Raw genomic sequence first — 24,415 nt, forward strand, 5'->3', positions numbered from 1 at the left:
AAATAAATGGAGACTTTTTGGATGATCGATTTCAAGTATTACATCTCATAATGCTTTATTTTCCTGTTATAAAATAGATGTTTTCTCTTCCCTTGACTTTCTGATGTATTGCTTATTCAATCATATTTAAAAATATATATTTTACATTTGACCTCTTTGTTTGTAAAGTCATACAATGTTTGTATTACAGTCATAAAAAAGACTGTAATCATGCTCAGGTTGGAGGAATAGCTCATCTCCACTGTAATTCGCCCTTTGGTCTCAGATTTTAACAACTGTGTACATGTATGCAAACAGAGACATTACCGGAAGCTTTGCTGCTTTCAAAATAAAAGCAATGTTAGTAAGTATTTTGTACAGAACAGACTACATCATGTCAGTACATTTCGGCCATGGAGTATATGAACATACGAAATAACTTTAAACATACAAGGTTTGCAAGGTCCATATGCTTATTTTCGTAGGACTTGGAGGACTTTTTTTGTTCGCAGAGCCTTTCGTACGTTTTCACCAGATTTACTTCGAAGGACCATACCGGAAGTAGTATTTCATAATCTGGCACACTTGATGCTGTTGCCCGGTGTAGATAATTTGGTGCTCCTCTGAGAGTGCACACACACTGAGAGCAAGTGATGGGAGGCAAACTTCGTCCCTGACGCGCGCATTGCTCACCTGGCGATATCTTAACTACCTGTTTTGTAATTTATTTTCCCGTTTCTATGAAGAATTTGAGCATTCAATATTCTCCAAACAGAACTGAAGCCAATGCAGGGGCTGAACGTCCGGCGTAACCTACATTTCAATTTCAATTTGAATGTTGGCTATAGTTTGTTTTTTGGGAAATTGTGCACCGCTTGTCCAGGATCCGAGGAGTGAGGCACCTTTGCCAAAATGCCTGTTAACTGGAATATAACTTTGTCACGGTGGTCCTATGGAATATAGTCCGATTTTACACAATCTACATGTTGTGCCATCATCCCACGTGAAAAACAAACTATTTGTGTTCTGCATAATGCTGTCCCTCTGGGTGTATATGATTTATTGTTGTGTTGGCTACTGCTCAACTGTGCCTAACCTGACGTACCGCTCGGTAAACAGACACGAGAACGATTCAGAAATTGACAATCAGGACTCCTCTGTCGGGGCTTCCAGGGACCTACTGAACAACGAAAATGATTTGGACAGCAGAGGAGATGAGTGGGATGAAATTAGAGGCGAGGCGAAGGCGTTGGACGATAATGCCATGTCAGGTTTCCTCAATGAGTCGGAAAGTAAAAAGTTGCCCCAGGCGATCATCATCGGGGTGAAGAAAGGAGGGACCCGGGCGCTGCTGGAGTTTCTGCGCCTTCATCCAGACATCCGAGCGGTGGGAGCAGAGCCGCACTTCTTCGACCGCAACTATGCCAAGGGACTGGAGTGGTACAGGTATAACACTGTTTATGTATACTAATCCAGATATAGATGGCCGAGTAAACTCTACTTTGCATCATTTAACCGTTTACATAAAGGGGACTTCTGCATCTTGTGCCACATAGGCTATTTGGGAACATAACTATTTTACAAAATGAAAACACAAACATCATTACTCTTCCTCTGGAATCTAAATCCAACTTTAATCTACTTGTTATTTATATGATGTAACCTTATGAAACCACAAAACAGTATGACAGAATACAAAAAGATTAATAAGAAGTCAAAGAATTAAAAATAAATGTGTCGTTGCTCCTATAAAGTAATGTTTTCCCTTATTATACCATAGCACCATAGCAGCATTGCATTACCTTGATATGTCTTGTTACATGTTCTCAACTACAATGATATAAGTATGAATTAAATGTAAGAACATAAATGTGTTAATCCGGTGGTGAATAGGATCATATTGTAGTCAATGTTCAAGACTACTGCAAGGTAATAACATAAGTTAATAAAAGCTTTAAAAAGTGAGACATTAATGACAATTTGCAATGCAATTAAAGACATTTCCTAATACTGAAAAATGCAAATAATGGTAGATAAGTAAAACCTCAAGACTTTAAAGTATGCTCATCTATAGTATATTACGGTTTTGTAGTAAAGTGTAATACATACTGTATGTAATGTCAATTAAAAAAAGGACAGTAAACTAAAGGTGACTTTAAACTTCAATTTAGGATGTTCTCAGTTTGTTAATAATACAGTTTGACATCTGCAGGTGCAATCAACCATAGCATGTCAGCATGACATAGGTGTCAACACTACCTGACAACATTTGTATAAAGTTTGGCATTGTATGCAACTCTTATCAGTCATGTTTACATGCAAAGCAGAATTGATTTTCTGCTTGTTTGCATGGCCTTCACTCAAAGTTCCTGGAATGTTTCTACACCCGTCCTTGGATGTGGAGTTGCTGTTGCTTTTTGACAAGTAGGAGGCACCAGGTAGAAAAAGGTTAAGCGGAGCTTCCATTTAGATTTGACCCGAATTATTGATGTAGTTAAAGAAAGAAAAACAACCCCTGGTTTGTGGTTAAGACTCAGCAAGTTGCATCATGCCGTCACCCGCAGCCAGGAGCGTTATTCAAGATTATGAGTTATTGTGTATTGATTCAGCCGCAGTAATTTGTTTTGATCTTCAATTCAAATATACGTCAATGTCAAAGGGAGAGATCTAGCACCTGAGACGGCTTACACATTCAACATTGTGTGACGTAACATTTTTATTGTTTTCCCTGCCATGGCAACTGTTGTCCTTGTGCCATACATGCCTCACTATCTCAATAAGTAAGCTCTTTACTATTGACTCAGCTGCACAGTGACACAACTTGCTGCTCTTAGTGGAAATAAATCACAAACTCACTAAGTTCACATAAATTATTGATCTTTATATGTACCTATAATGTTCCCAGAAAAAGGTTTTGCAATAATTGTTTTACATCAGAGCGTCCACATTGTTAATACGATATGCTGTGTCCATTAGACTGAGCCGAGGGATTAACAGGCTATGTCAAAGGATCTAGACACTGTTTCAAAGCAGGCTTCATAAAGCTACAATAGGGGAAGTGAAGCATTGTTCAAAGGACTTCTCGCTTAAGCCCCTTTAAGCATTTCCAGACAGGTTTAGGACATTTTTGGATGATCAGTGTGTGGAGTGAGGTCTTTGTGTCCATCCCTACAGACTGAGCAAGATGAAAACATTAAAACTGTCCTTTCCATAAAGATGTTTTACTTATCACACAAAGTCTCATGCTGTTTGTACAATACATGTGATGCACGAGTAAGCAATGCAAGTTAACAATGAGTAATGTCCGAGAAGGAGGAGAAGCTATCATTAAAGATGCAATGAAATGTTATATAACAATCAAAGAAGCGGTTGTATATAATTGAGACATGCTAGTGACTTGTTCACAGTGGCAGCTTTACTATTTAATCTTGAGACGTGTATAATGAAGACTTCCTCTCCCAGAGAAGTGATCTGGCTAATTAAAACAACTTGGCTTGAGTTGCCACAGTGAGAGCACTGTGCCACAGATTGACCCCATTCTGCAGAGCACCATGAAACGAGTCATCTCTTTAATGATCATGAAGCTCAGAAAGAATCCCTCACCTGGGTTTTGTGGTGGATAGTTGGGATTTTCTTGTACCTACTTGTTGGCTTACTAAGTAAACATTTATAAAATGGTATTTTTGCAGTTTGTAGCCTTTATTTAACCAGGTGAAAATCCCATTGAGATCAACAATCTCTTTTTCACATTGGTTACACAGAAAAACAACAGAAAACAAAAAGGACATCAATACAACATAATTACAGGAGTATACATTAGCAGCCTATTCACAATGACAGATATCTAATAACATTTCATCTATCCGAGCTTTAAAATGATGCAAGAGAACCAAAACGCTCAGTTTCAATTTGTTTTGCAGAGTGTTCCAAGCTAGAGGAGCAGCACGCATAAAAGCTTTAGTACGTAAAACAGTCCTAGCACTTGGCACATGCAATAAAAACACATCCTGGGATCTCAGGCAAATGTAGCGCAGTATGGCGCATCTTTCTGTAGCCTGTTGAAATCCTAGTCCTGCAACCTGTCAGCACAGTCGTCACTCTTGAAGATAAGCTAAGGGCATAAAGCCAGTTGAAGGTGTGTGTGGATTTGTTTTCCCATATGTTTCACATCATTGCCCCCAGACCAATGGTGTGGAGAAGCTGGGGGGGAGGAGCAGTCCGCTGGTTGGGCTTATCAGTTCCTGTGGTGGCATTGAGTTGTGTCCATGCTATTTATCTGCTGTGAGTGGTGTGTCCGTCCTGCTGGAGGTTCGCTGTGTCCATCCTGCTGGAGGCCCCACATAGCGGAGAGGCCCCTGCACAGCGGGACCCCCACCACAATACAGCACGTTGTCAGCCATCGGCAGAAACGTAGAAGCAGACAGACAATTGTGCTCGCTCACACAGAAGGCAGCGACTCCTTGGCCCTGCCTTTTCTCTAATAACTTCCTCCCGTAGGTCTTATTTGGGCAGGTTAATGCTCATTGGCTGAATGCATGCTCAAATCAAGGTCCTCTGTGTTATATACACTAGATGTGGCTTTATTGCAGAGATTGTGTTTTTGCTCTTGAGGCTTCATATATAGAACAAAGAACAGCCTTCTTAACTCACTGAGGGTGTCAGGGAAGAAGGCCTAATCCTCCTCAAAGCCCCAGGGAAGCTTACTGCCGGCCAGTGGCAGATAGAGGGCAGTAAATTTAAAGTGAGTCTTTAGAAAGCGCAACAGTATTATGGAGCTCAATGAAAGGGGATGCTGGAGAACCCCTGAGGTCTGTATTAACCCTGACAATAAAGGAGCAGACAATTAGTGTGAAACATGTTTTCTCTGCCTTCACTTTGTATGCAAATTTACTCAGAAGGGTGAAAGTGCCCTTTGACGATGCCCAGCAGGAGTTCATCAGAAAGAGCATTCATTGGAACCTGCCCAAGAAAAGACTCAACCGCTTCAGTTTTCTATCCTGAAAGTTGACTTTTCACCGATCTCTGTGTGGAAAGTTGTGTCTTTCCCAAGAGAAGGTTCAATTAAGTCCACTGGTGGAATATTGCTTACTCAACACTTTTAGCCCTTACAACACAGGGGGATCGATGTAAGTGAGAGAGCTCTAGATATACGTATAAACCCCAGCTTAAACTAATGTGTCAGCACACTGACAGGAAAAGAAGGGAAATGTGCGTCGATAATGAGATGCTTCAAAGAAACCATTCACACATGCTAGCTGTTGTTTCAAACATTCCTAAAATATTTCCAAAAGCCGTAAAACCTTGCAATTTCAGACTCCACTGATAGACTTAAATGATGCTAGCACTTCTAGAATTAATCCACTCGATTGTCAATACTGTTAATGTGCATCTCCCCTCCCTATTCTGGAGACTGAAGGTTTAATTTGCTGCAACAACCCCCTGGGCTTTAGCTTGAAGCAATTTGTCAAACCACAGCACTTATTACAGCACTTTGGAAACGCTGAAACAAAACAAGTTCACTCCATAATATCCCCTTGAGTTGTTGACTTCCTCATCTCTCCCTTTTGTAGTATCTTCAGAGAGAATGTGTTTCCTGCTTCCATCTTTCTCTTCACAGCAGAGACTCACTGACAGTATGTCAGAGCAACTTTAGCAGCAATCTGCCTCAGCCATCTTTGGTTTACTTCTTTGAAGTCTTGTTTGCGTTTGCAGTTCCCTTAAGACCAGCATGCATCTGTTGGGAATTACCCAACCGTACCAATCATTCTATATGTTGGAAACACACATTTCATGCAAATAATAGATCATCTAATTCTGTTTTAATAAAACTCTAACATTATAATTGCGGATGTTTTGACAAAGTAACTAATGCCAATGTTTATATTAAAGTGAAATACATGTGTTCGAAAAACTACCTTCTGTAGTCGACCAAATGTTTTGATTAGCATCACTTTGCTCTTAACTGTATAACAACAACATTTGTTGTATTAGTACCAGAATGTAGTCGAAAATGACATTATTATTTTACATTGTTTTTTTTCATATATAACCATATTTGGTAAAAGGAATACATTTGCGTTAGTCACCTGCTCTCTTTTCTTTCTAGCTGTTTCTTTCAGTTTTTCTCAGAAGGCCGTTTTCGTTCCTTTGTTCGTTCAGAACTCGTCCAACCCTTTATTCCAAGAAACTAATTGAGCTCACACAATTACATTGGTTAGTCATTGTTCGACAAGGCTGATGTCTTTCTGCATTTTGCTGAAGTCACTTATTCAATTTTCCTTTGTACTTTGTGGCATTCTTAATGCCAATTTTGAGGTTTCTGGTGATAGTGCTGCTGGAATAAAAAGGTCAGGCAAACTGATTCTCTCTCACTACTAGCTTTCAGATGTGTTCTATTTAAACTTGTATTCAGACTCAATTGATATATTTAGACTATATGACGCAATGTATCAGCTCCATCTGGAGTATATAAAAATGACACTTTTTTGCACCATTTAGCTAGGCTTCTCTTAAATTCACTAAATATGTCTTTTAACACAGTTTCTAATTCAATAGCCTCAAACATCCATACATGCTGATATTGATTCCATTCAATATGGGTCGTCATCACAAATCCAATGTTAGTGGTTTGGCATTGTCAGTTTATGTTGTTCAGTCATACAACCCTGAAAAATAGTTTCCATACACAACTTATTGCGACTTTCCAAATTGTTGTGTGGGGGAAGCCGGAATTTCCCATACACTGTTTCTTATCCTCTTCCTTCTACTCCTCCTCTTCCTCTCTTCAAACTGGGCCTGTTTCCCCAGGCAGCCAGGTGGCCTTGAGTTCTGCATACTGACGGTAATAATCATTGTTGTTCAGGAATGCTGTTGAGATACTGAACGCTGTTGGACCTCATATGAGAAGTTCCTGAGTTCAAAGCGAGATGGTGATGACTTTCACACGCATGATAAGATGAGCTGCAATGACCACAAACGCCTCCACGAAAGATGCATTCTTTACTTTATTTCTGTCTGGAACTCATCCACAGTATACTGTCTGATTAGTAAGTGGCTGCATACCACCACCTCTCATCCTGTCTTTGAAAATGTTTCCCACAGTAGCTCAACCCCCCTTAAAGCTGCAGTGTGAGATTAGGACTCATCATGACATTAGATAATGATGAGTTTTTTTCCGGAGTAGTCCCTTGTTCCCTTGAAAAGCTGAAATATAGATGCCAATTAGAGTCAGTCAAGCCGAATTCTGCAGGATACAAAAAGTTTTGTTAGAGTTTTCTTCACCTTACTTACTCCGGTGAACTCATCATTGAGGGCATCATCCATCAGTCGAGCACAAAGCCACACGCAGCGACGTTGTAAATGCTTTACCTTTTAACCTGTTTCCGGATAACGGTACATGTAAACAAGGCAACAGATTTCAAACGCCATCTGCCCAGCAGCCAGTTTAATGAACACACCTGACTGCCCAGCAGACAAAACAGAGAAAGATTACGCAACAAACTGCTCCTGGATTTATATCTGTGTGTAGGTTGCAGTGAGGGTGATATTCTTGTGCTACCGCTGCAGGAAACTACTGACACAGCATCCAAAGTGGCCAGCGACTTAAAACTTTGACTTAGACTTCTGGGTCAGGGGGGTCGACCATGCTGTCTCCATCCTCCAACAGTGCACCTGATTCCATCTAATCCTCTCTTTGCTCATTCCAGTCCTTCCTCTCTTGCTTTATCTAATTCTACTAGCAGTCTTCCTCTCAGCCTCCCTCTGTTATCTCCTCAGACCCTGCTGTTCTCATGTGAGTTTAACACGACATGTTAGGTTATCTGTATCCCCAAGCATCAATATAGATTCATTTTAGTGCACTAATTATAGGTACACACTCTAGAAGCTTCCTGGCTTCATGACTTTAGAGCTCAATTAGATGTTATATGTTTTCAGCATTATGAAGTCCAATACAAACATGCTTAATCTGTGAAGGGGTAAAAGTCAGCTCGCTGTGGTTTAATTCTAGATAAAGGACTGCTTTTTTTTTACTACCTTAAAGCTGAATGACGATGCGTTTGCATGGCTGATTGATAGATGATGATGCACTGAAACCTATTGGTTCCAGGCGACATTGTTTATTAAGCAGAACAAATTGTGAAAGCTTGCTACATCTGCCCCCCTAAGGGAACTCTCTCCCTCCTCGTTCAGTCAGAGATGTTCGCCCCTGCTCTGTCTCTGGTAAGATGAATAATGCATGTTCTTCTTACACAGATTGTTTTGCTCGGGGACTGAATGGAAAATTTGATTGGTAGTACGTTTGTATGTCCCTTGAGGACAGGCCTACAGTGCTACACTTGTGTGTATCCAAGAGATGCTGAGGATAATTGAAGTGGGTTCTGATGGATTTGTTTGTGTCTCACACACCTATTACCTTGTGTGTTTTTTCCACCACATACAATGGTGACTAAGACACTCAGGGAGAAGAATAAATGTGTAGAGCCTCAGGCCTCCAAAGATGGGAAAGAGCAGAAGGTGGTGAAATTGCATAAGTAAGGGAAACTCTTGTGTGCACTAATGAGCAATGGGTGATGCATACTTTTCCCATAATGACGAGCTCTTTCCCAGTGCTCTGCTCAGCAAAGGCCATTTTCTGCTTGTTTTCACCACTTGCATTTGTAAGATGAAAGCTGCTGCGTTTGGGGAGAGATATTGATGCTCCTTGTGAGTGTACCAACATATGGTTGAAAATGATTCTAATAACTTTAATGACATGGCTCCTCCGCTTCCCGTTGTTCGATTTTGATGAAAAGCTTACAATCAAAACATGAGAATATTACCAAATTCTTTCATTATTTAAGATTTACAGTTGACTGATTTACACTCCAATGAGGTATGTTTGGGAGGCTGATGCTTCTGAATAATGGTGTATATTTATTTTCCATCTTTAGCAGGAAGCAATATTTCTGCACACTGCTTTTGCTTTTAAGGCCTTAGTTGAATTTGTAAGAGATAAGAACTGCAGGGACTGAAATGTAAGTTTGATGCAGATAATAAATCCCTTGAATCTCCTGAGTTTGTGAATCTCATATTTTTCTTCTATGCAAGGCAATAAAACATGTATAAGTGATGTTGTGTTCACAAGCATCCGTCCCCAACAAGAGTAGTAACATGCGGAAGTGTTCACGGCTGGTGATGAGTTTATTATTTTATTTTACCCGGTTTACACTGTAAATAGGTCAATACTCGGTTAGTCTAATTTTTTAGTATGCAGTCTGGGGTGGATTGAATAACATTGTTATATTGTTGGAGTGGATGTAAAACCATTTCATATAAAATGCAGTTTGCGTAGAGGCGGGCCGCTCCGACACAGTCTTGAAAAAACAACATTTGGGTTTCATGCAGCTGTACAGGAGTTTGTGTGATCACATGTATTTCTTCATGGATTAACGTCTTACCATTGAGTCTCATCATCGTGGCCACATATCTCTCTCTCTCGTTCTCTCTCCCGAGACAAGCCAGCCACCCAGCCAGCCAACAAGGCAGTCAACCAGCCTCTAATGCTCCAGCGTGTTTGGCTTAGTCCTAATCCCCCTTGGCTCACTTTAGCCATTATCCAGTCAGGGCTGCAGTTAACAGGCTATATTTATGATCAACCAGAGCCGTCCAGGGTCAAGAAGAATATGCAGTTATGGGGACGGACAGCTCCCAAGCTTTGCATTTTCTCCTGAGAAGTGCTCCAAATCCTCCAAATCTTCAAATTTCGCAACACATTACAGACAAGTATGAAGAGAAAGGTGCTGTCATCTGTTTTGGCATGACGTTAAGAAGCATACTTCTGCCTATTCACAGTTAAACCGCCCTTTGTATAATGTAATGAAGGTGTGGAATATTTCAATGTGAGGATTGTGGGGTTTGAAGAGTCTTGCGGTCTTAAGGTAGATTAAATTCAGCAGCAGGAGATGAATGTATTCCTTCAGGGTTTGTTTTTTGGAATAAGGCATGAACTGTGCATTGTCAGTCACCAGTGATTGATAGCACCCCAGATTTACCTACCAGGCCCTGTCACTTTTAGTACACTCACTGCAGCGGGTAGCTCGCTTTAAGCGTGCCGAGCCGTGCGGGGCCCGTTTTTGGTTGCGTTTCCACTTGGCCTAGTTTTGGCCCGGGGCTACTTTTTCACCTTTTTTCTGGCCCGACTAAATCGTGGTTCTAGGTCCAGGCACAACCAGGCTGAGTATGCTAAACTAGAGAGAGAATCGCTGGCAAGGGGGCTACAACTACAACAAGATGAACATATTTGACCGTGATTTAATTGTAATACATGTTTCAAAATGATGCCGAAGTAACAACATACTGATACCGTCATGAATTAATGCTTTGACAAGTCTGCAGACAGACGGCAGGCGAAAAACCCTTTAAAATGCGTGTTTTCTAAATGGAGCTTGGCTAAGCTAACGTTATATATGCTCCGACCGTCCACACTCACAACAACGGCCTATACAGACATAAATAAACCAGCGACTGTATTCTCCATGACACAGGCAGTCTGTGGTTTGTACTTGTTTAACTTTTGTCTAGTTTCTGAACAGATATGAGGAGCTGTGAGCTCTGAGTGCTAAGAGCTAACGGCTGTGTTGTTTTTCTGGGGCTCTCATTGAAGATGACGTCACGGCTCCGCCTACACTGCGTTACTATAGTAACTACCCCAGACAGTTCCTAAACTGTAATGGAAGCGCAGCATTAAAGTGTGCCGGGCCTAATAAGGCCTAACCAAACCGAGCGAGGCCTGCAGTGGAAACGCGCCATTAGTGTTGCTCATGATGTCTTCAAGTGTCTTCTTGATGATGATTGACTTTCTTCAGCCTGACAGTACTTTAAACCTGCCATGGAGCTACTGCATCAAAGTTAATCTCATCTCCCTCTATGTGTCTTTTGTGGGTTGTTACCTTTTTTGAATTGTCAAGTCAAAATCAAGTCAAAGTCAACTTTATTGTCAATCTTTCCGTTTGTGTGTACAGACAGACAGAGGGATCGAAATACCGTTTCCCACAATCCCGAATACAAAAATACTAATATATATATAAAAATGTGTATACAAATATGTATATACATATACACACAATCAACAGACACATTTATACATATGCAGACATAAAGACATAAATAAAAGCACAACATTCAATATATACAAAATAACAGTCACTTCAATATCTTTGGGAAATGTAAGCGGAAAGAAGACAGTGTACAGAGTTGGTTTTGCATGCCATAGAATGCCTGCAACACACATTTTAAATAAGTTTGTTTGTGTTCTTTTGCAGGGAATTAATGCCAAAGTCATCAGAGGGCCAGTTGACCATGGAGAAGACCCCCAGCTACTATGTCACCAAGGAGGTCCCCGCAAGAATCTACACCATGTCTAAAGACACAAAGCTGATTGTGGTGGTCCGGGATCCTGTCACCCGGGCTATCTCAGACTACACCCAGACTCGCTCCAAGAAGCCGGACATCCCGTCTTTCGAGAGCCTGACCTTTAAGAACATCTCAGTGGGTCTGATCGACACCACATGGAGCGCCGTTCAAATTGGCATGTATGCGAAGCACCTCGAGCGCTGGCTCCAGTATTTCCCCACAGAGCAGCTGCTGTTTGTCAGCGGAGAGCGTCTGATCAGCGACCCTGCAGGTGAGATGGCTCGCGTCCAGGACTTTCTTGGGCTCAGGAGGGTGGTAACGGAGAAGCATTTCCACTTTAACCCAGCAAAGGGCTTCCCCTGCCTTAAGAGACCCGAGGGGAACAGTAAGCCGCACTGCCTGGGGAAAACCAAAGGCAGGACCCATCCTAATATTGACCCAGAGGTGGTCCAGAGGCTAAGAGACTTTTATAAACCCTACAACAGAAAGTTTTACCGAATGACCGGCCATGATTTCGGCTGGGACTGAGAGGGAAACTATGATAACTAACTGCTGCTGGTCCCTTGTCTGTGTTTTATTCTGGAGAAATTGTTATACAGTGTGTGTACAGTATTTGGTGGATGTGTAAAAAGTTCAGAAGTCTATTTTATGATAATTTATTGTTATGATATGAACTCACTTAGCTGCCTAACCAGGTTTATTCATGACCCACCCAACATTTCATGATCAAGTTTTAATTATTATTTGAGTACATTAACATTATTCTAAAAGCACAATGTTTTTACGGGTATTATGCGTAAGGGTGGTATCCTTTATTTTTACAGAATGACACTTTTTCTTGGCTTCAAACCCCCTTTTTTTTTACTTTTCCAAATGCTGATTTTGCTTTACCTTAAGATGAACGAGATCTAACTTTACAAACAACTGGTAATATCCCCTTAACATTTGCCTGACCCTCAGAGGTCTGTGGACCCACTTAGTCAGGTCGATACAGGCCTCAGCTGATCCAGTGCCACTTGCCAGGTCGATCAATATAGTAATAGCTCCTCATCATGTCAATTAGACCTGAGTGATGGCATTGGCTTGATCTCTCCACAACGCAATAAGACATGGATCCATTAATGATAATAAGTTTATGGTTGACCCTTGAGCCAACTTCAAATAAATATAATAACATATAATTCCAATGCAATGTTTTGACTCAACCATATGGTTCCTACAGAGGAATGTTTTGAGAGGTTTAATCCAAAAGTCTCTTGCGTAGGATTCATTATGCCTAGTCATTTATTGCTTTTTTTTTATAAAAGAAAATGATTAATATGATTGAATCACATTCATTGATCTGTACTGAAATGGCTCTAATGGATCATCCTGCAGAGATTTTTTTATTTTTTTTACCACAGGTAATAATTGATGTGTTAATGATGCCCTTACCCATGATTCACCAGCTGAAATAAGCATATTTGTGTTTTACTTTCAGTCGCTAAAGAAGAGTAAAATAACCTACCTTGGGCTAAAGTCCTCGCTTAAATGTCATGTATGGTTGAGTTTTATTCAATCTTTATCGAAATACATTTGTAAGCATTTTAACAGACGTCATCTGTGTAATGATGTACTGCAACCCCGCTGCACTACTTTGCTGTATGCATTGCTATACAAACTTTAAATGAAGCCGGTTTGATTGAGAAATTGATTAATAGGTGCAGTGATGTCATTTTTATGAAGTAAGAAATAAACATGTTTTACCAAAAGCATTAACAGTTATCTTTGGCTTTATTAAATAAACATAATTTTGCTATATTATTTTAAAAACATTGTTTGGTGTCATTGTTTTATTTTCCGAAAATGCTGAATTTGTGGTACTCAACCCCCACCTTACCTGTATACTGTACTGCATCCCTGCAGGCAAAGGTGCACTGCTGAGTCTAATTCACCATAAACTGGCTAATTAGCACAGCGTTGTTAACTACTTGTAGCTTCCTCAGCCCATTATCCCCCCGGCTTTTGTTGCCATGACCCCAAGAAACACACAAGATTCAGGTTACTCATATGGTGAGACATGAAAAATACTGGGTGACACTTGACACTCCACAGCCGATAATATGAAGTGAGGTCAGATTTCAAGCCGCTGTTTAAATGTGTTTATGTGCGTGTAAACAGGGATATATTTTCCGTGTCCATGTGTTTGATCTATGACATGCTTCTGCTGCTGCTGCTGCAATATTCGCATGCACATTCGCTTTTGTTCCCCGAAGCATTCGCTAATCTTCTGTTAAAATGTTCTGTCATTTTTTAAGAGAAGCACCACTGGTTGTCTATGTACTTGCCCTAAGCAACCTGTCCCATCTATCATCAAGAGAAAAAGGTTGCGGTTCAAGCTAGATATGAATCACCCCGCTCTATTAACGAAACAACCTTTATTTAACTCTTCAGCAAAACACCCTCATTTTCCTGGGGCTGCCAGAGGTGATGAACCAGTCTCCCTGGTGGCAGCCTGCTAGTCTGATCACTGAGGAAGCAGCTCCCTTTGCAATTACAGGGATAGAGGAGGGGTGCTGTAATTGCTATGCTTTCAACTGGGGAATTGCTGTTAGCACACATCCCTCCAGGCTGTTGTAAAGGAGGCTGCTGTTGTTTGAAGGTTGACAAGACATGAAAATAAATCAAATCAAGTTTTCTTTATATATACATTTATTTACGATTTTTGGTCGAGCCAAAGTGCTGTACATATAATAAAAATAGCCTACAGTAGAGACACTTTACAGCAAATACAACAGCACAGATTGTTCAGAATATCAGTATGAGAAAAACGACACCCTCTGTCCTTAGACCCTCACATTGTACAAGGAAAAACTTCCAGAGAAAACCCACAGTTTAAGGGGAAAAAATAGGAGAAACCTCAGGGAGAGCAACAGAGGAGGGATCCCTCTCCCAGGAGGGACAGACGTGCAATAGATGCCGTTTGTAAATCGAAGAGATAAGACACCTGGCAGCCCTCAGCATCAAGCGACTTTACACATTCACTTGGCAGCTACCGCTCAGGAATAGAATCAGAGCCGCTGAATATGAGCGAAGGAAAATAAAACATCATACAGCAGCTCAGTGTTTGGTTTGGAGAACCGATGTACAGAAATTTGGAGATTGGGTGCTGGCAGCGCGATGAACTGTCACCTCATTATGATGTCAACGAAAAGCCTTTATGTTACAAAGTGTCACTCATGCAAAATGTGAGTTTGACATGTTTGACCTGTTCCTGCTGAGAAGTTGCAATTTATTCATCCATTCTAACATAACATTTAGTCAAGTTCTCCAAAATCACTCTGTGACGTTAATAATTTAGCCTTTATGTGACATTAGCAATATATGCAGAAAGAAAGAGAGAAATCGACAGTGAGAGAGAGGGGGGGACATAGGTGCCTCTATAGGGAAATATCTCAAGGACATGTTACTTAGACTTAGACATACTTTATTGTCATTTCAACAAGACACAGAGTGTACTATTAAAACGAACATGCCTCAGCGTACTGTAGTGCAGAGATACATAAGGCATATACTTCAAAATGTAGCCTACAAATGAGAAAACAAGGGGTGTAATCCTGTCATATACTGTAATGTCTATTGTACTTCTTTTGTTCTCTCACTGACTTCAAACCTGCAATGTGTTGAGTTCTGCGGAGACTATGACATGTTTGCTAATGCACCTCAACTTTTCTTTTGGAAAAAGGTGAGAATACTTTATGTTGATTATCTGCACAAGCTCTTCTTTGAGAATCTACAGAAGATAATGAAAGTTGAAAAGGTTAAAGGGCAGCAGATGTTTAACATTGACAGCAAGTATAGTTCAGATAGCTGAAGCTTCTTTAAATACCAGACGTGTGTATCTTTAACCAAAGTCCTATGCATCAAGCCTGTTGTGTGATCATGAAACTATTGTCCCCCCAGTAAGGTTTAAAATAGCATTAAAAAAGCAAAAAAGCTCTAAACTTGAAACTACTCTTATCTATAGGACATAACTGACAACTCTGTAACATAGCACAGATAACAGGGAGATAGTGTTTCCTACTGTAGTAAACTTTGTCTCAGTAGTTATCAGGACAATTGTCTTCCTCTCTGTCCCTTAATCTTCTGTTCTGCATTGTCCAAACCCTTAATCCTAATCCAATAGGATGGGCAAGCAATAATCTGAGACAGTAGATTTAGAGTTGACATATATGTGCCGACATAGCTAATCCACATCTAATTCCTCTTCCAAAATGGCTTCTTAGCAATGTGTGGCACCAACTTGATGTATGAAACTTCAAATAAAACCTGGGTGGGAAATAATATTTCAAAATGAGGAAGATGTTTTGCTAAATTACAGATGTATGCGCCACACCCCAGGCTTGTTAGGTCCAATCTAGAGGTGCTGCTAATACATCAGCTCTACATTGGCAGGATACGGTAAATGCTCATCTGAAAGCAACTTGTCATAACACATAGTTTAACTAGACATTTCTCAACATGTTGTTCCTTTAACAAGACAGGTTTCTAAGACATCTGTTGAAATGCAAAGGAGCTGTGGTTAAATACAATTAATTCTCTGTAGTGGATATTATTGCTCCAGGGCCAAGTATATAAAAGGATAATTCTGTGTAAAACCTAATTCTCATCATTGTGTAAGCTTCAACAGTTCATTAAACATTTGAGAATTGGGTGGAGAAAACCTTTGGGATAATGCCATAAAAGTATTTACTGTTGCACAACATTCTAGCTAGAGAAAATATATAAAAATCATATAACAGATGTTCGCTTTATTGCGGTTATAGTTTAGGATTTGTGAAAAAACCTTTGACATACTTCACATTTCAGCTGCGAATGTGTCAAGACCTCTATTTTCACACTTCTCATTATCACTTACTTAGATTTATATTTTAGCACATAATTTTCTGAATAGGATAGGTGAAGAGTTGTGAGACATCTTTTTAATCACATGTTGGATTCAGTAATTGCTTTGACACTAATTAGCCTTCAAGCATTAGCATAGCTCCATGGGTGAGCTGTTGGTATTAAAATGCCACTTATATGCTCTCATCTTGACCTTAAAGCAACACTGTTTTCTCCGGATAATGTTGTGGTTCAAATGTCCAGAAGACAAAACCTTTTTTTTCCTATGTCTTTTGTCTTTAAACCATCAACCTTATTAACACAGCTGATCCCTAGTGCTCTCCAATAGTCGGGCTTCAGGCTTTGTCCCAGCAGGAGATTATTAGACTTCACATATGGCACTCAACATGGCTGTTCATTTGTGAGCTTTGAAGTTTCTTGGAAATGTTTCTTTCATTATCGTATAAAGCATTCCAATAAGCAAACAATGTCTCAAATGCTCCATGTTGATCAGCCCTTGTTAATATCACATGTTTTTTAGAGAACAAACAGATCCTGTGATGTTGTGAAGACTGAATATTGCATCATCATCTGCGGTGTAACCAGAGTTTCCCTGGAGAAAAGGGATGAAGGAAGAAGTGCCATCTAACCAATCCAGGCAGTTCTGTCCTTAATGCTCAGTCTGTGGTCTCTCAGCACTCATTGTTGCAATCGCCCGCCTGCCTGGTACCACTTTAGACTGTCCATTAGGCCAGACCAGTCCTCCAATCCCAGCGGCATGCCATTGTAATGACTTTATCACTCCACCTTATTTATCCCGAGTCCTAGATAGCAAAACAATTTGGGCTGTTGAACTGTTGCAGGAATGTTGGTTGCTGGTCTTATCTGATGTCTTTAATTTTCTTTTATTTACATCAATCACATGGAGCCTGCATTTGAAAATCAGCATTATATGCTCAGACTCTGCCACCTGTGAGGCCACCCAGCTCAGACATTTAAAAGCTTTCTTATCCTGCTTTCTCCGTAATGAGGCGTGTACTATATGGACCAATGTCACCTTCATAATCCAAGATTTGGACCTTGAGGGTTAGGGTTTTGTGGGACTCTCAGTGGGATTATTGACTGGATTGACTGGGGCATGGTTTGTTGTCTGTCTGCAACCTCCAGAAAGGCCAAGTAGGAGGATTTCTGCCCTTTAGCCGGTGCTAATCTTGAGTGGAAGGCATATTTTACTGTCTAAACTGGCCTCAGGACCAGCCATCTCATATGTGTGTCCTATAGGGATGCTCTTTTAAAATAGTGCTCCTGATTACAGAGCATGGCAGAGACAAGCCCGCCCGGCATTGTTATTTAATTATGGCTGTGTACAAGAATGAAAAATGCAAGATGTGGGATTTCACGACTCAAGGACTTGTTGTCTTCTAACAGAGATCTTACAGTAAAAAGTAACTAGGGACAGTAATATGTGTGCCTTGAGCATCGGAGGAACACTTCACACAGAGGTAATTTCAAGGCTTTCAGGGATTTAATCTGATTTTGCAATTAAATGGTTCGTTAAACTCCTGCTCCTGGGATTAAACGGAAATTAAAGCAGTGCCAGAATGGAGAAGGGAATTTCCCAAGACAACCCCTGCACCAGGCTCTGTTTATCTCCCAAAACGTATCACTTATCTCTCCTTCAGTATTTTGATGTATTTGGTGCTCATTTTCAATACGCCTCAAGATTGTGCCTTGCAAAAAAACCCTTATATCATATATCTTAATATATTTTTGGTGATTATGGGGGGACCAATAGGATAAATAGATGTACAAGTCAACATGTGATTGTGTTATTTGTAGCTGTCAGTTGCTTCAGGCTGCGTTCAGGTTAACGTTAGTTGTAATGCCATGTAACATTATCTTGCAGAAGATTACATTGGCCAATCAAATGTGTGTTTGTGCACACAGAGGATGTACAATGTAGCATTTAAATAATTCAGTAGTTTGACAAAAGTTGAATTAAGAGAAAAGATAAGCCTTCAAACTGGATTTGCAATGAAAAAGGGCATTGAGCGCCACAAAGGGATAAATGAACATTTGTCGCAACTGAAATTAGATCCCTTTGTGAAACCTCTTACTTAGCCTTGTGAACTCCTCGTACTCCAACTTTTAAAGTGTGGAAATAATTCATAGTGAGCCTCAAATTGATTCCCAATGAGAATGCCATTCACGCTCACGATTACATTTCATATCTTTATAGAGCCTGCTAACTATTCCTTATCTGAAAGAGTCCCGTCCTTGATCTCCCTCTCCATGTTGTCCTCAGTCGAAAAGCAGCATACATCAAGGTCTCGATTCGTCATGGGCTCTATTGAGTAGAATTCATTGTGTTGCCATGGTATCAGGGGAATGCTGTCACTGTCACTGAGATGACAAGCTCTCATTTCCTTCTTCGCTACTACATTTGCCCTTTTGTAAGTTGTTGATGCTCAAACTCGAAACAAGCAGAAACTTGATATGAGAGAAAAACAGATTATCAAGTTTTATCTGCATGATAACTCTTGAAAATGGCAAATAATGAATCCCAAATGAAGCTTTCCTCTCACCAGGAATCCTCCCACTCGTATTCCTCTTTCCTTCCATACTCAAGCCAGTGGTGCTTCATCCCACATCTAAAAGCCTCAGAAATGATCTTATAATTCATTCAAAACCTTACTCTCTTCTGCTTTTCCCTTTGATGACTTCCACTAAGTCACATTGTGAGACAACATGCAGAACCCCAAAGCTCAGTTTTTCCATCCTGTGGGTGAACACCAGCTGGTCAAAGTTATACAGAGGACCTATTATAGAACCTCCTCTGATCTCATTTCTCCCAGCTTCCCAACACAGCCACTGGCGCACAGTGTATCGAAACATGTGCTATCTCAAAACGTGGATGCTGCTAGAAGTGGTTCCCAGTATCATTAACATCTCCAGTATCTATTGTTCACTGGGTTTCCCTTGATGATGGCTCAAAGCCTTGGGATTAACAAGGTGCAGCTCCCATTCTATCTGCCTACGTTTCAACCAATTCGTGGAAATTGGTACAGTAAGGTGGTCGTAGTATGGAAATTAATTTCAGTCATTACCCACAAGAGAGATCCTTATCTAGGTCATCCATCCTATCTACAGTCTTAGTTCTGTTGTTTTCCTTCATGTGTCACCTTCCATTCAACTGTTCAGTGAGTGAGTGTTACATGCACATTGGCAGGGGGGCTGAGTGCCGCTATGCTAGTTTGAGAAGTGTAGCTCCAGACCCACCAGGGTTTCTATCAAACAGCTCCAATCTTTAATAGTCACACACTTTAAAACATATCTTCTCACCTGTCAGAACGTAAATTAGGAATATAAATAGGTAGCATATCCTCAAAGAGAAGAATTTAGGGCTTTTCGACATTGGCAGTCAATCATGGTTTCATTATTTTGATATCATATAGAACAGGTCTTCACAGGTTCAAAAAAGTGTGTACTAATTTTTCCGTAAATAAGTGTTTCTGTTGACTCAATGCTATGACACGTGTGGAATTAAAAGGAAAACAGTATCCCTTTTAGCACAAGGCCAAATATACTTCCTAACCTGAGATGTTTTATAGAGTGGGCTCGCAGATGACCACCCGCTCGATCCTGTTCAGCTCCGGCTCATCTGACCTGGCTGTTGCTGCAACCTTCAACAGTACAGAGAGAAAAGGGTGGGAGGGATAATAATGTGGTGGGTGGGCGGCTGGTTCGGCTTTGTAACTCATGTCCTCATTGCTTCAACCACACACACACACACACACACACACACACACACACACACACACACACACACACACACACACACACACACACACACACACACACACACACACACACACACACACACACACACACACACACACACACACACACACACACACACACACACACACACACACACACACACACACACACACACACACACACACACACACACTTTCTAGATGTCATCCCACATTAACAGCACTGTGACATGGTCCCTGCTACATCCAGTTATTAACTTTGCACAGTTAAACAGTTTGTGTTCTTCTCAGGTCACTTACTGGAGCATTTCCACCAACCAGTGACCCATTACTCAGAGGACTGGGTATGCTCTATATTCGGAGAGACAGGACAGACTAATTCAATTATTTCTCCAGTAACACAGCTACTATTATCATTGTAATGACTTTCTTATTTTCAAAGAATAGGCTGCATGTGGCCATTTTGACTCATTACACACAATTATTATAATAGTGTTCTTTTATGATTATTGTCTAATCATTTTGCTATCAATTTCCACTAATTTCCTAATTTAAGCAGTTTTGTAAGAGAAGATTTTTACACGTCACATATTACAGTAAGCTTACAGCTAAACCGGAAAAATAGTACGTTTGGTTATAATGTAATTTTGGTTTGATTGCATCCTTAGATGTGCATTGCAGCAGGTACAAGTATTGTGGTGGGGAAAGTAGAGCAAGTAGTTGAGGGGGTTGTTGATAAGATAGACTTTACAGCCAGATTTGGGTTGTGACTGAAATAATTATAACCAAAAATCACCCGCATATTGATTGTGTAATCTCCAACAAAAATACTTCTGAGTTCAGCTAGAAATCAGTATCTTCATAAATGTGTTTTTAACTGTCACTTTTCTCAGAATAATGAAACGACATGGTGTATTAAATGTATGATTTGATTTAAAGAATGTACAACGTAGCTGTGGGACATATAATTAAAGTAGAATAAATAATTAAATACTGTACGACATAAGCTGCTCTTTTACCCGAACAAGCAGTCGGAAACGATAGATGCTGAAAAAGCTTCCAGTTCTTTATCGAGTCAGAGTGGAGCAGGAAGTTTTGGTCCTGTAAGCACATATTTTCTAAAAGTAAAAAGAAGGTTACATTCTCTTGTTTCACCTGCACATCCTCTGTTTACTTGGGAGTGGCCATTACTGCAATGTGTTGTACACTGTGCAGTAAATTATCAGTGTAACCAATTTCCAACAGTATTAGAAATGTGTTATTTTATTTTTAATTATTTCCCATGTTCTTTTTGTCTTTTGTGGCATGTTTTCTTTCCTTGTTTTCCAACCAGACGGAGAAAGGCAGTTTTTTGAGTTAGCTGTGTCTTGGCGTCTTCACATTTGGTCTGTTGGCGCTGAGTGACTGTATTAAAGCAGAGTTAAGGCTAAGTAGGAGTATGTTTATGTGTGTGTGTGTGTGTGTGTGTGTGTGTGTGTGTGTGTGTGTGTGTGTGTGTGTGTGTGTGTGTGTGTGTGTGTGTGTGTGTGTGTGTGTGTGTGAAGGGAACACTTGAATTATAAAGACCAAATTCCACATAAATCAGCAACAAAGATGGCTTTATGCCATGGGGAGGCGTGTGGTGCAGTGGATTGTGCGTTGGTGTTCGGATAAGGGGGTCACAGGTTCAAACCCCACTGCAGTCAGCATGTTGTTGTGTCTCAAGGCACTTCACCCCAAATTGCTCCTCTGGGGATTGCCCACTGTATTGAGTATGTAAGTCGCTTTGGATAAAAAGTGACATGTAATAATAATAATAATGCCTCAGATTTCGACAAGAACATCATGTCAGATCATTTATGGGGTGTGAACTAGAAAGTTGTCTAATTTTGTCATACAAACAACATACTTCATATTATTTCCTATGAGAGTGAATGGCCTTTTACATTTAACAATATGGATTTATGATTTCCTCATCTTCTTTTCTAAAAGTTGTAAACTGAGTTTGGTTTAAAGGTCACCTACAGTATTATGCAAAATCCACGTTTTCATGTCTTTGTACATAAACATGTGTCTCTTCTGTGTAAAGAGATTCTGAAAGTTTCTGAAAAAATATTTGCTCACTTTTTGCCCTGATCCATTTATATAAAAACCTGTCTGAAAATGAGCTGATCAGATTTTGGCCACTTTATGATTTCATAACGATTTTTTGTCGTTAACCATTAGCCAATAACCAATCAAGCTTTGACTGATAACACATTTTTAAAACGTTGGGATAAACCCAGCGGGAATGGCAACAACTTACTTTGCAGGTGTGCTCACAGTAAACAATTTTGATGAGAACATTTCTGCTGCACTATGTCACCATATCACTCAGTGTCAAAAATGGTCTTCATGTTGCCCACAACAGACATCCTGCAACATCCTGCCTCACTGTGTTTTTGAGCAGGCTGCTCCAAGATCAAACAGACTTTGGTGAGCCTCAGCCGTCAGGGTTCATCAACGACACTCACCCAGTGGCGTAGCCAGGAATTATTGTGTGGGTGGGCCTGGAGAAATGTAGGTGGGCCAGGGCGAGACATATTAAGTGTGGGGTTTGAGCTGAAACTTCATTAATGATTTTGTAATGCACCAATAGAACATAAGCATAAATTAGCAGTGAAAACAAAAAGCATTCTTAGGCACGGCGGCCTAAGAATGTGTGTAAAACTGACATCCACATAGGGGTGGGTATCGTTAAGGCTTTAACGGTACTACTACTTTTATCGATAGCGCTTATGCTTATGCTCCAGGTTCAGTACCAACCACATCATAAAGTACGCGGACGATACAACAGTGGTGGGACTCATCAGGGACAACAACGAACAGGCCTACAGGGAGGAGGTGAAACATCTGACAGACTGGTGTAACACCAACAACCTGATCCTGAATGTCGATAAAACAAAAGAGATTATTGTCGACTTCAGGAACAAAAAGCACTGTCACCCACCACTCCACATCAACGGCACAGCAGTGAAGACTACAGACAGCACCAAGTTCCTGGGGGGTGCATATCACAAGCAGTCTGACCTGGTCCACTCACACTACATCACTATTTAAGAAGGCACAGCAGCGCCTACACTTCCTGCACAGCTCCCCCCTCCCATCCTCACCACGTTCTACTGAGGAACCAAAGAGAGCGTGCTGACCAGCGGCATCTCCATCTGGTCGAGAGACTGCAACGCCAAAGACTGGAAGTCTCTGCAGAGAGTGGTCAGGACAGTAGAGAAGATCATCGGAGTTTCTCTCCCTCCCATCAGAGACACCGCTCAGAACGCTGCCTGACAAAAGCCCAGAACATTTTAAAGACCCCACTCATCCTCACCATGCTCTGTTCTCCCTGCTGCCCTCTGGCAAGAGGTTCCGCAGCATTAAGAGCAAAACAGCCAGATTCTGCAATAGCTTTTTCCCCCAAGCCATCAGACTGCTGAACAGAAAGCAGACCAGTAACATAAAGATTACATTATTATGTAAAGAGCACATATTTGTTATATAGTATGTCTATTTTATTTATATGTATAGTAAGCAGGGGCGCCGTAAGGGGGTGAAAAGTTAGGACGATTCTAAGGGCCCGTGACTGACGGGGGCCCCAAAATATTTAGAACATTAAGAAAAAAATATATAAGTAACCTGTCATCCATCCTCAATAATTAACATTAATAGAACGTTATATTGATAAAGTACTCACTAAACTTACGATTCATTTAACTTATTTTCTTCCAAAAGTTAATTATCCAAAGCCTATGTACACCCCCTTCTATTTACATGTAATGGTTTGGTCCTGCCTCCAAACGCGGTTTGGGCACTGGCACTTGCAGAGAGTGAAAGCATGTGAGGAGGGATGCTAGTACTTAGCCTACATACGTGTGTTGTACCATGTTTCAACGACTCAAAAAGTCAGGCTCTAAGAAAAGAAGAGAAAGGAGAGAAAGACAAGAGAGAGGGACTAAAGGGCGACAGCATGTCACCCAGTTTTTCACAAGAAAAGGTGTGGTCCATGAGTGGTGGAAATTAGTTTGTTAGCTAATGTTTTTTTTTTACTAAGCTGACATTAAGTACAGACAATTCAGAGATTTTTAATTGCACTGCTCTTTTAGCTGACATTTAAAGGTGGGGTAGGTAATTCACTTCAGAAAAACCTTTTTGTTATATTCCATGGAATGCTCTTAACATCCCGATAGCAATGAATATATTAAATGCTTTGACAATAAATACATACAAAAATGTCATCTGTGGAAGCCGTGGCGCTGTAAAAAGCACAACCAATCATCTGAGCCGGTCCGGCTAAAATAATTTGATGGCCTACCTGCCTGTCAGCCTTCCAACTGTGCACAAATCTCGTGCCCTCATTGGGCATGTGCGCGTTTGTGTGTGTTGGAGGAGGG

General features: G+C 40.6%; 1 protein-coding gene across 1 annotated transcript; it reads left to right on the top strand.

Moving 5' to 3' along the window:
* The first annotated feature begins 633 nt into the window (after positions 1 to 633).
* On the top strand, positions 634 to 13,124 carry hs3st3b1a (heparan sulfate (glucosamine) 3-O-sulfotransferase 3B1a). The gene is made up of 2 exons (XM_034088353.1): positions 634 to 1,425; positions 11,280 to 13,124. Exons 1-2 carry the CDS (start codon positions 932 to 934, stop codon positions 11,896 to 11,898), a joined length of 1,113 nt encoding a protein of 370 aa, XP_033944244.1. The 5' UTR covers positions 634 to 931; the 3' UTR covers positions 11,899 to 13,124.
* Positions 13,125 to 24,415: the final 11,291 nt, after the last annotated feature.

The sequence above is a fragment of the Pseudochaenichthys georgianus genome, chromosome 8 (genome assembly GCF_902827115.2).
Source record: "Pseudochaenichthys georgianus chromosome 8, fPseGeo1.2, whole genome shotgun sequence".
NCBI lineage: Eukaryota > Metazoa > Chordata > Actinopteri > Perciformes > Channichthyidae > Pseudochaenichthys > Pseudochaenichthys georgianus.